This window comes from Hyperoodon ampullatus (genome assembly GCF_949752795.1).
Source record: "Hyperoodon ampullatus genome assembly, chromosome: 4".
In the NCBI taxonomy this organism is placed as follows: Eukaryota; Metazoa; Chordata; class Mammalia; order Artiodactyla; family Ziphiidae; genus Hyperoodon; species Hyperoodon ampullatus.
The window spans coordinates 36,312,895-36,327,862 of record NC_136917.1 but is presented as its reverse complement, the minus strand read 5'-3'; the positions used below and the strand labels follow the sequence as shown (position 1 = coordinate 36,327,862).

Sequence of the window (14,968 nt, the reverse complement as noted above, 5' to 3'; positions counted from 1 at the left end):
TGGGTAGCTGGGAAGAATGAGAAAGAGGCGGGGAAGCCCAGGTGAGAAGGTGTAGGTAGGGAAAGGGCTGGTAAGGGAACTGGGTTTTGTTCTGAGAGGGTTGGGAAGCCACTGCAGGATTTTGAGTAGGTGAACGAGGCGGTCTCTGTGCTTTCAAGTCTCCCTGTGGCTGCCTTGTAGAGCACAGAGGCACGGGGTATGGCAGGGAGGAAGCAGGTGAGGCCACCTAAACCAGGGTGGGTGTGGCAGGTGGAGGAAGATGAATCATTCAGGGTCCCCGGTTTGTCAGGGCACCGTTTTCTTGATAAGCAGAACCATGGCTTAGAGAGGGAAGCAGGCTGTCAGATGAGAGCCTTGATAACTCCCTTCCCCTCAGCATACCTTGGACGCAGCGTGGGGGTCGGTAATGCTGTTTCCTCTCCTGGCCTGGGCTGTTCCCCAGGTGGCTCCCAGATGACCATTCCCAGGCACCATCTTTCTCATGAGCTGTACTTTCATCCCTGTCCCTGCCTCCCACAGGTCTGTGCTGGACCCAGGGGACCCTGAAGGACTGTCCTAAGTGGTGGTTCCAGAGCCAGACACTGACCTCCCCAGCTCAGGGATCTCAGGGCTGAGCAGAGGGAGATTCTTGGGGCGGGGAGGGTGGGGGGGGTACCGAGAGTACACAGGCTCTGTCTGAGTAGCTAGGGAAGGCTCCCATGAGGAGGCGGCCTGGAAGGGCTGGTGAAAGCTCCGCAGAGGACGTAGGTGGAGGGAAAGTGTTAATGAGACAGGATAGGATCCTGGCCAGGCCCCTTGCTGCCTCTCTGAGCTTCAGATTCCTCATCCTTAAAGTAGGCACAATGACATTTCCCTTTAGGACTGCACTTCTATGACCGAGTGGCCACTCATCAATGGCCCACTTGGGTCTGAAGCGTGGCCAGAGTAGCGGAAGCAACGTCTGGTGGCAGAGCCAGAAGCAGAGTCCCTCCAGCAGCATCCAGCCCCTCAGAGCTGGCCGGGAGCACCCCACCACCACCAGCCTGGGCTCCCCAGTGAGAAATTCTTTATCTTGAAACAGAAAATCCTTATTCTTTTCCTCCACCTTTGATTTGGAAATCCTTAGCAATCCCTAAACAGGCTCCCTGTTCTTCTGGAGAATAAAGAAGGGGATATCTGCAAGGGAGTGAGGTGAGGTGTTTGATGCCTTATGTCTGCCACCCCCCAGTAAACTGGCTGAATTACCTCTTAAGCAACAAAGGAAAAGAACAACTAGGTGATGTTTATTGAGCTCTGTGCCAAATCCTGTTCTAAGTGCTTTGTAGAGATTGATGCGTTGAATTTTCACTGCAGCCCTCTAGGTAGATTCTGTGTTTGTCCCTGTGTCACACATGAGAATTGACCAACAGTGAGGTTAAGTGTAGGGCTAGGGATTTGAGCCCCCCTGGCTGGCTCTGGAACCTGTCCTCCCCACGACCTCCAGCCCAAGCATATGCACAAACACAGATGGAATAGTCACATCCTCTGCTGCCTCCACAAAGAGAAGTGAGGGCATGGGTGGCTTGTTTCCCTCACAGCCCAAATTTGCACATTCCCATGCCACAGTCCTAGTGCCCCCATGTGCCTTTGTTCCCCTAATGCACTTTCTGTACTTTCTATGGTGCATGATTCTGGAATGGACTCGGGACCAGAAAAAAACAAAACTGTTTTAAAAGACGATATTACAACAATCAAGAAAGTCCATCGTGAGCTATATGTTAGAAAATAGCATTGTATCAGTGTTAAATTTCAGTTTTGCGTGAATGTATAAGAGAGTGTCCTTTTCATGCTGACATCTGTAGGAGGAAGGGGTCCCATGACTGGAACACACTCTCAAATGATGTACATGTCACACACTCGTAGGCACACACTCCCTCACATAGAGAGAGGTTAACATGGCAAAATGTTAACAGTTGGTGAAGCTAGGAGATCCTTCCGCTTATACAGTGCTCCTTGTACTATTCTTGCAACTTTACTATAAGTTTGAAAAGTGATGTATTTCTCATTTTTTAAAGTTTTGGCCATACCGCGCAGCATGACCCCAGTGGTCTTCAGAAGCTTCTTTGCTTCCTGGTCTCACTTGGTGCTCCTGGCTTCTCTGGCCCATTTCCTGCCCAGGCCTGGAATCAACTCTTACTCCAAGAACCCTGGCTTCTTTGGTGGGAAATGGTAGTTAGAGACCACAGTTGGTATTCAGGGTGCTGCTCATTGCTGCTGTGGTATCATTTTCTCCAGGCATTTTCAGTTCATATTAATAGAAAATTGGTTATTTGCTCAAGAGAAAATGCATCATAAGTTCATATCATATTTCCAGTTCAAATTTAGGAGTTCTGAGTTTTCACTTCTTTGATTTTATGTTAGAGTCTTTCTTTTATGCTCATTCCTAATGATATAAACATTATTACTTATTTGCTACATCTATAATTGTTTCTGAATAATATTTCTAATGTGGTTTCCAATAATATGATTACTGAAAACTGTTGAAGATTTTCTTTTGCAGTTTTATCCTTAGGGTAGATCCCAGTAAGAACATACAGTCATATCACTGTGTTTTAAAATTGCATGAAATGATCTGATCCACGTAGAAATACTGTTAGGTTCATGGCTTTCATTTTGCTCTTGATTTTTAGGGATTGCTTTTATTTTTATTTTGGTTGTTTTGGCGTATTTCTTTTCCTAATCACATAAAGCATTTAGTTGAGTTCCAAATTCAAACCTGTAAAACAAGGTATGTTAAGAGAGAATAATGCAGCTTCTATTCCTGCTCTCACCATCCTTTTCTCTACCTCCCCTTACAGGTAACTATTTCTATTAGCTTTTGATTTACTTTTCTTTTTATTTGTTATTATTTAGTAATAATAATAAATATTTATAGTAACAGTAATAAACATTACTTATTATTATTATTTAATTAAATAAGTAATTATTTAATACCATTTTATATTTTATTAGTGCAATGGTATGCTATCATAACATTATTTCATTAGATAAGTACATTTGAAGTACATAACTATATAATAGAGTAATATGTGAATAATATTGTTTATATTGTAATATAGTATATTATAATCATACAACATACAACATAATATTATTAAGATATTTTATATTTATTTTACTGTTACTACTTTTTACTATAAGGACATACATTATATTAACATTCCCCATTTTTTAGATAAAATATACTGAACTACCTGCCCTTGTCTGTACTTTTAGATATTCTGTGGATGTTGGGAGATCACCCTTTCCTGTGACTCAGGTTGTAAGAATTTTTCCAGGGTGGTTATAGGCTCTGGCCCCTTGGTAGATGCTCCCTAAGTGGTAGCCAGGTTCTCATTTGCCCTCTGACCCTTGATGATGCTTACTTGTCACCTTCTCAGCTTGGGAGCAACTACTGGGTGCCCTTGACCCCACACAGAGGAGATGAAGATGGCCTCCAAGCGCATCACCCAGGAGACCTTTGATGCAGCCGTTCGGGAGAACATCGAGGAGTTTGAGATGGGGCCAGAGGAGGCAGTGAAAGAGGCCGTGGAGCAGTTTGAATCACAAGGTAGGGCAGTGTGGCTCGGTCTCAGTGCTGGTCTGGCTCTTTGCCCAAGAGTCGCCACCAGTCCATGGCTCTTAATGTGAAAAGAGTGGTATCCTGCCATGACCACATCCCTCCTGGCAATGACAGCCCTGGCCACTATCTTCTGTCTACACTCTGCCCCAGGCACGCTGGCCACCCACTCCCACCTCGCTGGAGCCCACTCTCTACTTGCCTGGACCTTACCCTGACATCTGCAGGGCTGGGTCCTTCAAGGTGGGTCTCATTTTAACTGTCGCTTCCTTGAAGAGACTTTTCTTGACCACCTCCCGAGAAACAGGGCCACCTGTCTCCCTGCCCCACCTGCACCCCAGCTTGAGTTCATGGAGGCAGAAGGGGTGTTGGTCACCAGCCTCTGGAAACAGGTGGCATGCTCCAGCCAGGCCGTGGAAGAGACTGGTTAAGAGGGAGCTCTTTGCAATAATGTGGGCAGGGTTAGACCCTGCTAGCCACAGCAGGGACCTCCCCCTTCCCATGACAGGCCAAGGCAAAGGATGAGGGTCGTCTGATAGAGGCAGAGGCAGGAAGCTGGGGATGAACACCCTGCCCTCCCACTCCTTGTGCCCCTGATCTTGAGTCCGGCTTCCCATTGACCAAACCCAGTCAGACGCCAGAGGGCAAGGGAGACTGGGGATCCAGCGTTCGAGGTCAGAAGCTGGTGTCCCGGGCACGGAGTAGCGTATAGACACTGGACAGGGGCTGGTGGGGCACCTAGACAGGTTCGGCACAGTGAGGGCTTCCTTCGGGGGTGCAGATGAGGCTGGGGATGCAGCCGAGGCTGGGGATGCAGCCAGGGTGAAGAACAATGGGAGCCCCAAGGGAGAAGGCCATGGGTTCCCGTCCCTTCTCAGCCCACCAGGCAGAGTGTGTCCCTCACTGTGGCGCTGGTGCGGAGCTTCACTACTCCTCTGCTCCCATTGGCTAGACGGGGCCAAGGTACAAAGACCCCCACACCCCACACCACCATGTGGGCGTGGCTGCTGGGCCCTGCCCAGGCAGGGAGGGAGTGGGGTGGGAGCTGGGCAGATCCCTGAAGGCCTCTAGAGTAGAGTGGTCCCAGCTGAAGGGACATGAGGTGTGACTCCAGCAGGCCCCTGGGGATGATGGCTGTCACTTGTTTCCTGACTTCCCCATCCCCCGCAGGGGTTGATCTGGGCAACATTGTAAAGATGACGCCGAAAGTCTCTGCGGATGGACCCCAGGAGCCCACACATGACATCCTGCAGGTAGGAGAGGGCAGCCCACTTGGGCCTTACATGCATGGTCCTGCATCACCTCATAACTCTGTCGGGGGCACCCTTTCCCTGGTCCCCAGATGGCAGACACAGATTCAGAAGGTCAGAGCCTACTCAGCAAGCACAGGCAAGCCTGACTGTGCAACCAGGGCTCCTTGAGCCCACGTCAGAGGGCCTCTCAGGGGCCACTGTGATCTGTCCACCCACTCACATGCCACATTCTGGGATTGGAGCTGTTAGAGTGGACAGGGAGTGGGTAGCAGTCCAGACGTAAGGGGCGGACAGCATTCATGTTTGTCTCGGTGTTGGGAGCCTTGGGGTGGACGCCCCCCTGGAGGAGCCTCTCTGGCCTCCCAACCACTGAATTTGCTCAGAAAATTGGACAGGAATCCCAGGAAAAGAGAGTGCAATCATAGTAAGGCTGTCACTTACTGAGCACCGACTCTTTACTGACACATTACAGCCCATCCTTAGCACTCAAACTGGCCTGCAAGGTAGGTGGTGTCATCTCTGGCTTTCTGATGGGGAAACGGAGGCCCAGAGCCTGCCCTTGCTCTCCAGTGACCCAAACAAGGAAAGTACAGCTCACAGAGGTTTAGTCCTTTATTTAAGGTCATCCATCAAACTGGTAAACTGTTGGTAAAACAGCAGAAGGTTCCAGTGTTTATTGAGAACCGGCTGTGGACTCATTTCTGTGCCAGGTGCTTTCCTCATGCCATTTCAGTTATTAACCCAAAGACACCTGTGAGGGTAGGGTTATCATCCCCATTTAAAGGATGGGAAAATTGAGATCCAAAGAGAAGAAATGATCCCACAAGCCACACAGCACGGACCACCCCCCACCAAAAAAAAAAGGGAGGAGGAGGGGGAGACAGCCGTGGATGTGAACCTAAGGGAAATCATACAGTATCTGTCCTTTTGGAACTGGCTTATTTCACTTAGCATGAAGTCCTCAACGTTCATCCATGTTGTAGTATTTGTGGTTGAATAATATTCCATTGTATGGCTACACCACATTTTGTTTATCCATTCGTCCATTGATGGACACTAGGGTTGTTTCTGCCTTTTGACTGCTATAAATAATGCTGCTGTGATTATGGGTGTACAGATATCTCTTTGAGACCCTGCTTTGAATTCGTTTCGGTACATACCCAGAAGTGGAATTGCTGGATCTCTTGGTTTAATTTTTTGAGGAACCACCATACTGCTTTCCACAGCAGCTGCACCATTTTATATTCCCACCAGTAGTGCACAGGGTTCCAGTTTCTCCACATCCTCACCAACACTTGTTATTTTCTGTTTGTTTTTCTTTTCATAGTAGCCACCTTAATGGGCATGATGGTGTCTCATTGTGGTTTTGATTTGCATTTCCCTAATGACGTGATGTTGAACATCTTTTCATGTGCTTAGTGGCCATTTGTGTATCTTCTCTGAAGAAATGTCTATTCAAGTCACACACACAAATAGGTTTTAACCTATTTCTTTCACCTTTAAAAAAATTTTCTTTTTTATTGAAGTAGAGTTGATTTACAATGTTGGGCCAATTAACCTATTTCTTTTTTTTTTTTTTTTTTTTTTTTGCGGTACGCGGGCCTCTCACTGTTGTGGCCTCTCCCGTTGCGGAGCACAGGCTCCGGACGCGCAGGCTCAGCGGCCGTGGCTCACAGGCCCAGCCGCTCCGTGGCATGTGGGATCTTCCCAGACCGGGGCACGGACCCGTGTCCCCTGCATTGGCAGGCGGACTCTCAACCACTGCGCCACCAGGGAAGCCCTAACCTATTTCTTAATATTCTGTTTCATCATAACATATGTTTAGTTAAGTCCACAAATCAGAGCTCAGCGAGGGTTGGCTGACAGGCATTCTTGACTTTCATGGCAGTCGAGGCCAAATCAAAGCACTTCGGGCTGATGGTATCTGTAGACCCACCCTCACCAGGGCTGGATGCAAATGATGTCATAAGCTCAAGGGGCATGGATTCATCTTGGGCTCAAGCTGAGACAGGTCCTCAGGTCATGGCATTGAGTGGCTACTAGACTTGTGTGCCCTATTCAAATTGTCTTCTCTCATTATAAGCTTTTTCCCCAAGGGCTTAGAGTTGAACATAGGTAAACCAACCATGTGTACAGCATGGTTTCATTTGGCAGGTGCTCAGTAAATATTGGTGGAGTGAATGAGAGAGATGAACAGGAGGTATATGATATGGGCAGGACTGGTAAAGGTGGCTTTCACCTTCCTTAGAGAGCTAACCATTGGTGGGTATGTCAGTTAGTTATGACTGCATAATGAACAACCCAAGGGGAATTCCCTGGCAGTCTAGTGGTTAGGACTCTATGCTTTCACTTTTGTGGGCCCGGGTTCGATCCCTGGTCGGGGAACTAGGATTCTGCAAGCCACGTGGCATGGCCAAAAAACAACAACAAACAACCCAAAACAATAGCCATTTTATTGTTTTTGATGATTTTGCTGGGTTGACTGATCTCAGCTGGATGGTTCTTCTGCTGGTCTCACTTGGGGGCCTCTCATGCAATGGCAGCTAGAGCTAGAATGTTTAATGTCTGTACTCGTGTGTGTGGCTCCTTGTCAGGGACACTGAGATGGCAGGGCCTCTCTCTTTCTCTCTCCCTCTCCCTCCCTCCCTCCCTTCCTCCATGGCCTCTCAAGCTCAGTGGGGACTTCCCTGGTGGTCCAGGGGCTAAGACTCCACGCTCCCAATGCGGGGGGGGCCCGGGTTCAATCCCTGGTCAGGGAACTAGATCTCACATGCCACAACTAAGAGTTTGCATGCTGCAACTAAAGATCCCACATGCTGCAACTATAAGATCCTGCGGGCTTCCTTGGTGGCGCAGTTGTTGAGAGTCCGCCTGCCGATGCAGGGGACACGGGTTCGTGCCCCGGTCCGGGAGGATCCCACGTGCCGCGGAGCGGCTGGGCCCGTGAGCCATGGCCGCTGAGCCTGCGCGTCCGGAGCCTGTGCTCCACAACGGGAGAGGCCACAACGGTGAGAGGCCCACGTACCGCAAAAAAAAAAAAAAAAAAAGATCCTGCATGCCGCAACTAAGACCCAGCACAGCCAAATAAATAAATATTTAAAAAATAAACAAATAAAAGCATAAGTGTGGAAGCTGCCACAGCTGGAACTAGCCCCACAGAACTTCCACCAAGGCCCAGATCCCACACGAGGGAATCCCACAGGGGTGCAGCACTGTCGCTGTGACCGTCTTTGGACTGAGCTGACACTGAGGTTTCTCCCATGTCCCTTAGGCTCTGGATGACCTGCAGGAGTCCATGGCCCGCTCTCACCCCCAGGAGGTGTCAGCACACCTCGCCCGCTTTTGCGAGCAGTGCAAGCAGCAAAAGGCATGCCGCTTCTTGGCAGCGGAGAAGGGGGCCTACCCCATCCTCCTCGCCACCTGGAAGTTGGCCGCAGCAGGTGACCAGGGTCTCCTGCTCCAGGCCCTCAATGCCCTGTCAGCCCTGACTGATGGCCAGCCCGACCTCTTGGACACACAGGGCCTGCAGCTCCTGGTGGCCACACTGGCCCAGAATGCTGACTCGGCCAACGTGACCTGCTCGGGGATCCGCTGTGTGCGCCACGCCTGCCTGAAGCACGAGCAGAACCGGCAGAGCCTGGTGAAGGCCGGTGTGCTACCCCTGCTGACTGGCGCCATTGCCCGGCACAGCTGCTGTGCCGACGTGGTCAGGGAGGCCTGCTGGGCCCTACGCATCATGACCTTTGATGATGACATTCGTGTGCCCTTCGGCCGTGCCCATGACCATGCCAAGATGATCGTGCAGGAGAATGGAGGCTTGAAGGTGCTCATTGAGGCCGCCAAAGGTAGGAGCAGGTGTGGCAAGAATGAGTCAGGGTTTAGGACTGCTTCAGGTCTGGCTGGCTCTGGGCACCACTTGTATTTGTCAGCTTGGTCCCACCTGCATGGCAGCCCTAGCATAACAGTGTCCTTACTCCTAGTTGCTCCAAGAGAGTTCCAAGCCAGCGCTCATTGGCCCAGACCACATCCCACGCTCATCTCTAAACCATTTGGGGAGGGGGCTTGGCTCTGTCCAGCAACACAGACTGAGAGTGGAAAAGAGGGCTCCTCAAAGGGAAAAATAAGGGTGCTGTTTCCCAAAGATGGGGGAGTGTTGCTGGCACTCACTGTGGCCGCTCCCAGGCAGAGGTTTACACTTTGGTTCATACTTGGCCGCCCATTCTTGTGCATGTCCATGTGCCTGACTCGGGGGTGACCCTGATGAGGCAGCCAAGGGAGGTCACAACAGTGACGTTTGGGCACCAAAGCCCCTGACCTCTGTCCACTGCACCCACTGGAAAAGGCCTGACTGGGGTCTGGTGCACAGAAGGTGCTAGAAGAATGAGTTCCCCTTTCCAGCCTGTCCTGTGGCTCTGGCTGTCTTGCCAGGCCTGTGTGTGCAACTCTGGCCCTGTCTGTGGGGGAGTGGGGCCTGCCTCATTCTCCCCTTCACACCTCCAGAGAGGGTGAAAACCAGCTGCAAAGTTGGGCTGCTTTTCCAGGGGGTGCTTTGCATCTTCCTTGTTTATTTGCAGGAGCTCCTATCAGTGAGAGTGCTACCACAGAGACAGAACCAGTAGGATGTGTGTGTGTGTGTGTGTGTGTGTATTTTTGTATATATATGTATACATATATATGTGTATATATATATATAGAGAGAGAGAGAGATTTATTGCAGGGAATTGGTTCATGTGGTCGTGGGGCTTTTGAATCTGAAATTTGTGAGGTGGGCCGGAGGCTTGGGCAGGAACCAACACTGTACTCTGCCAATGAGCTTCTTCCTCTTCAGGGAGACCTCAGTTTCCCTCTTAAGGTCTTTGGCTGATGAGATGAGGCCCACGCAGACCGTCAAGGGTCATTTCCTTGAAGTCAGCTGGTCGTGGATGTACCACATCTAGAGAATACCTCCATGGCACACCCGGATTAGTATTCATGGAGTCACTGGGGACTGTGGCCTGGCCAGTGGGGCCCTATAAATGACCATCACTGAGCTCTGTGTCATGGCTCTCCGTGCCCCCCTGCTAACTCCCTAACTCTCCTCCCCTCTTCATTCTCAGTCATGCCTCTCCTCCCTGGTGCCTCTGAGCTTTGTCTTCAGCATCTGTGTTTAATTTTGTTCAGGTCAACTCTATCCATATGTCCCTCTGCAGCTTCTAGGTGTCCTGTTGCAGTTAGAAAGGTCGTTCTCTACCCAAGATCATAAAAATAGTCTCGGATGTCTTATTATAGCACTATTATGGTTTTCTTTTTTTAGCCGAGATCATCAGTTGGTCTGGAATTTATCTGGGGCACAGTCCTGTGTCTTCCCCGGCAGCCAGCAGGGGGCACTGCAGGCCCAGGCAGCACCCCACCCCCACCCCCGCACCTTGTGGTCCCTGGGGCCCTCCTGGTACAGGCGGCTACCCGGCCAGGCAGAGGGGCCAGGCTTCGCTGGTGGAGCGGGATTCAGGATTCCTCCCAGGACTACTGGCTCGGAACGTGGGCTGGTTTTCTCTCTCCTCACCCCAGCGGTTCCTCCTCCTTCATCTACAGCGTTCCCCGACAACCCCAGCATCCTGAGTGATCTCTGCAGCACCCTGTCCCGCCTGGCTGTCCGAAACGAGTTCTGCCAGGAGGTCGTCGACCTCGGGGGCCTCAGCGTCCTGGTGGCCCTGCTGGCCGACTGCAGTGACCACCAGGTGGGCGTCCAGAGCTGTCTTAGGGTGTGAAGTCCCCTCGCTTGAGTTTCACTCTGTCATTTCTCTCGACACCTGGGGAATGCTCCAGGCCTCCCAGTGAACTCCGCCCCTCTAGGCCCCGATCAGCCAGCCAGGCTTGAGTCAGAACACTCTGGCCCTGTCTGCTGAGCCCAGATCCAAAGATCAGTTTTCACTTCTCATGACCCATGAGAAGGACCTCAAATTTAGGGGGAAAACAAACCCACCCACTCTCTCTCACTGTCCTTTAGTTGGTGGGGGGGGCTGGTCCAGACCCCAGCTCAGGTGTGTGATGCTTCAGTGAGGCCACCCGTGCTCTGCTCGCTGGCCTGAGCCAGCGACACGCCCCTCTGTGTGTGTTTTGGCAGGGGTTGAAATCATCCAGACGCCTCGCCTGGACGCAGGTGGCCTGAACCACAGGGTCCACTTCCCCGAGCCTCCCCTGCCTTCTCTATACAGCAAGTGATGAATAGCCCTGCTCTTCCATGCCAGCTGCACGCCCCGGGGTGGCCCCACCTGTGTTCAGACAGCAGACATTGAAACAGCCCCAGACCCTCCCTCGAGACCCCCTCCCACCATCCAGCAACCAAGCAGTTAATGCCTGGGTGCCTCTCAGGAGAGGGGTGTGGCCAGGTGTGACCCGTGCATTGCCCTCTCTTTAGGACCTTGTGAAGCAAGTGCTGAACGCCCTGAGGGCTATCGCAGGCAACGATGATGTGAAGGATGCCATTGTCCGTGCTGGCGGGACAGAGACCATTGTGTCTGCCATGACCCGGCACCTGGCCAGTCCCCAGGTACCCGCCCCAGGGCAGGGGGACACACAAGGTGGGGCTGCATGGCTGGAGTCCCAGATCAGTATCCATATCTACATAATGGTCTTTCCCATCTCCCGAAGCAGGGCCAGGCCTAGGGTGAGGTCAGCGAGCAAGAGGCTGGGGGCAGGGTGAGTGAGGGCCGGGGTGGGGCAAGCAAGGGGCCTGGGGTGAGACCGTCACCCCTAAGAGCTTGGCTGATGCACCTGGTGTCATTTCTGTTACTTCTGGTCCAGTACACACGTGGACTGACAGCGGTCTGTCCAGGTGAGGTTGCAGGGCACTCACCTGGGGAGCTGGTGACAGTGGGGGTCTGTCTGCCTCTTCTCAGCCATCCCTGTGACCCACCCCGCAGGTGTGTGAGCAGAGCTGCGCGGCTCTGTGTGTCCTGGCACTGCGCAAGCCAGAGAACAGCCAGGTCATCGTGGAGGGCGGCGGGGCCCTGGCTGCACTGCAGGCCATGAAGGCACACCCGCAGGAGGTTGGCGTGCAGGTAGGCGTGGGGGACAGGAGGAGGGGACGGGAGCCTGGTGGGCAGGTGGAGCAAGAGGCCAGCGTGCACGTTGCTGGGGGCGGGAGGGGGAGGGTGCAGGTCCTCTTTGTCCCCGTCCCATCCCCATCATGACCCAAGGCTCCAGGGTCTCCTTCCTTCTCAGCCCCTGATGTCCTGTGTCTACTTCCCATCCTCCAGAAATGTGCTGAATTCTGCCCGCTGCTGTCTTCTTTGCTCTTCTTGCATTTGCTCTTTTCCTTTCCTAACAGTCTCTTTAGAGGGATCTGAGGAGGAGGAGGAGGAGGAGGAGTTGGGGGGACCAGCAGCTGGGGATCTGCTGGGGTTTGGGAAAGGTTCCCTGCCCCACCTTAGGCTGCTGCTTTGTGTTTTGCATGTGGGGCCATTGTCCACGCCTTGCTGGGGAGTCAGCAGAGGTGAAGTGTAGACAGGGCAATGCACAGCCCTGCCAGAAACCCACACTCCTCCCTGCAGCAGCCCCCAGGGCACTCCCTGCCTCCCACCTTTCATACCCTCCCAGCACAGGGGCCTCCTTGTTGGTCCTGAGACACACCAGGCTTGGTCCCACTGGGGACCTTTGCTCCCTCCTCCAGGATGCTGTGCCCTTGGCTGGCCCATCACCTTGTCCACTCCTGACCACCCCGGCTGGGCGGGCCCTCACACCTCACCTGCTTCTCACCTGCTCTCCCACTGGTGGTGGATGCCATGTTGGGGTGCTTCTCAGCACCCACCCCCAGCAGAGACACAGAGCACAAATGCCGACTGAATGAATAACAGTATAATTGACAGATGGACCCTGTACGCAACCCCGCTTTTCCCACTGTTTCCCTGCCCTCCTCCCCTGCCACCCGGCCAGGCTCTTGCCAGCATCAGGGGATGTTGCGCTGAGACTTTGGGCCTCGCACCTGAGGGACCAGCCCCACCTGCCAAGCACTTGGCTACCCTGAGCTTTAGTCTCCTCCCCTGGGAGCTGGGGTGATTAGCCCTGCCTCCAGGGCTGCCAAGAGGATGAAGTGGAGGCATGAGTCTAGCCTGATGAATCATAGCGTAGGCACCTGCTGAATGTTGGCTGCAGCCATGTTGTCTTATGATGAGGACTCCGAGGTCAGAGTGGACCCCACCCCCAGCTCCTACCTGCTGGCTCACAGCCACTCGCCTTCTGCTCTCCCTTCTAGAAACAGGCCTGCATGCTGATCCGAAACCTGGTGGCCCGAAGCCAGACCTTCTCACAGCCCATTCTGGACCTAGGGGCTGAGGCACTCATCTCGCGGGCCCGTGCCACCCATCGCGACTGTGAGGACGTGGCCAAGGCCGCCCTGAGGGACCTGGGCTGCCACGTCGAGCTCCAAGAGCTGTGGACTGGCCAGAAGGGTAACCTGGCACCATGACCCCAGGCTCAGTGTGAGCTGTGACTGGGTGAGTCATGTGACTCAGGAACAGCTGGGGAGAGGGTGGGGGCAGGAATCATGTCCTACTGCTCTGCCTCCAGATTCCTCCCCCCTTAACAGGAGGTGTTTTCTGATGGGTACCAAGCATTGGCCAGGGGGTGGGAAGGGAGCATCAGTGAGGTACCTACACAGCAGAAAGCAGCCCCTGGGTCCCAGCCTCCCCGCATGCTGTTCTGCTCACCGGCTGACAGCATCAGCTTCATCCGTCCTGTGCCACCCAACCCCACTGCCCTTTCCTAGTAGAAGCACCCCCTCAGCATTGCTTAGGGCCAGAGGTCTGTCTGAAACCTGGAAACCATACTGGCCAATCTCAAAGCAGGGCAGGGATCCCACTTCTGTTCCTACAAGTCCATGCTCATCCCTGCTACTGCTTCTCTCACCTGTAAAATGGATCACAGATGCCTTGCTCTGCTGAACAGAGGGCAGGGACCAAGGCTCATTTGTCTCCAGGTGTCCCAGGCCAGCCAGTGATGCCTGGTAATAAAAGACTGTTGGTTGATCAATGGAAGGGTCTCTTCGGTAGCACCATGCAGCATGGGAGCCACAGCCAGTGGCCTCAAAGAACAGGGGAGAGGGGTGCATGTTTGGGGAGGTCATGGGTTCACTGAGGAAAGTGAAGGGGTTTTGAGAGCAGCCTGGGATGTATGATTCACTGTCACCCTCAGAGGGGTGGGCTGCTGGGGTCATTGTCAGACTTGGGGTCCAAGGGTGCCAAGGTTGCTGTTCTCAATGTGCATTGACTTTCGGGGGCTGGAGCGCTCAGCGTCTAGCCCCCACCCAGCTCTGTGGCCTTGAGCTGGTGACCTAACCTCTCTGAGCCTTGATTTGCTCCTCCGTAAAGCAGGGAGAGGGGAGGGGATAGAGCCCCCTCCGAAGGGTGTTGGAGCAGAGCTGGGCACATGGGAGACACCCGATCGTCTAGCTTTAGCACCCGAGTCACCCTAGGAGAACCGTCCTGCACTGTCCCGCCTGGCCACGTTGAGGTCCTTGCTCACTGGTTGGCTTGGGCAGCCTGGCTTCCCTCTCTGAGCCTCAGTTTCCCCATCTGTAAAGTGGGGATCAGTGTCGCTGCCCCCAGTGTCCATCCTCCCCAAGTGTCTTGGAGGGGTCGCCAGGCAGCGGTGCCTGGCAGACCCCAGCTCTCCTTCTCTGTGTTCACCCTCGGGGTCATGTTGTGGTCACCTGGCAGCTCGTGCATCCCGCATGGCCCAGTCAGGGTCAGGGCAGCCTCAGGCCCCCTGGTGGGCTCCAGGCGCCATGCCTGACACCTCCAGCTCATACATTAGGAGCTCCTCTCACCTCTCGGAGTCCTCACCCCACTGCTGGTCATTCACCTCCTCTAGGCTGAAGAATGTCTTGAGTTCAGTCCTTGACATCAGCTCAGGCCCTTGCCCAGAAGGCTTCTGGTTTCTATGGAAATTGGCCCGTGCGACTAGCTATGGGGGAACATCACCCTGGTCCCACCTTCCTGTGGTGTGCAGACCTCCTCCACCCCTGGAAGGGGGGCGGGGGCTGCCAGCTCAGTGGGGCTGATGAGAACCTCTGACCCCGTCACCCGGCCCTGACCTTCTTCACTGGGGACTCAGCCACACCTGCTCCAGGCTGCCCCAACTTGACTTCTAGGTTGGCCGC

At 53.4% G+C, this 14,968-nt stretch overlaps 1 protein-coding gene across 2 annotated transcripts; it reads left to right on the top strand.

The window, feature by feature from the left end:
* Nucleotides 1-3,441: 3,441 nt before the first annotated feature.
* Nucleotides 3,442-13,808, top strand: ARMC6 (armadillo repeat containing 6; the record flags this gene model as incomplete). 2 transcript variants are annotated; one of them, XM_079701657.1, is made up of 7 exons in its annotated part: nucleotides 3,442-3,568; nucleotides 4,748-4,830; nucleotides 8,102-8,675; nucleotides 10,402-10,547; nucleotides 11,228-11,359; nucleotides 11,733-11,870; nucleotides 13,064-13,808. In XM_079701657.1, the coding sequence occupies 7 exons, from the start codon at nucleotides 3,442-3,444 to the stop codon at nucleotides 13,274-13,276; spliced, it is 1,413 nt and encodes a 470-aa protein (XP_079557783.1). In that variant the 3' UTR covers nucleotides 13,277-13,808. The 2 variants fall into 2 exon arrangements, with proteins under 2 accessions (XP_079557783.1, XP_079557784.1); XM_079701658.1 differs by having other exon boundaries at nucleotides 3,448-3,568; nucleotides 10,402-10,571.
* Nucleotides 13,809-14,968: the final 1,160 nt, after the last annotated feature.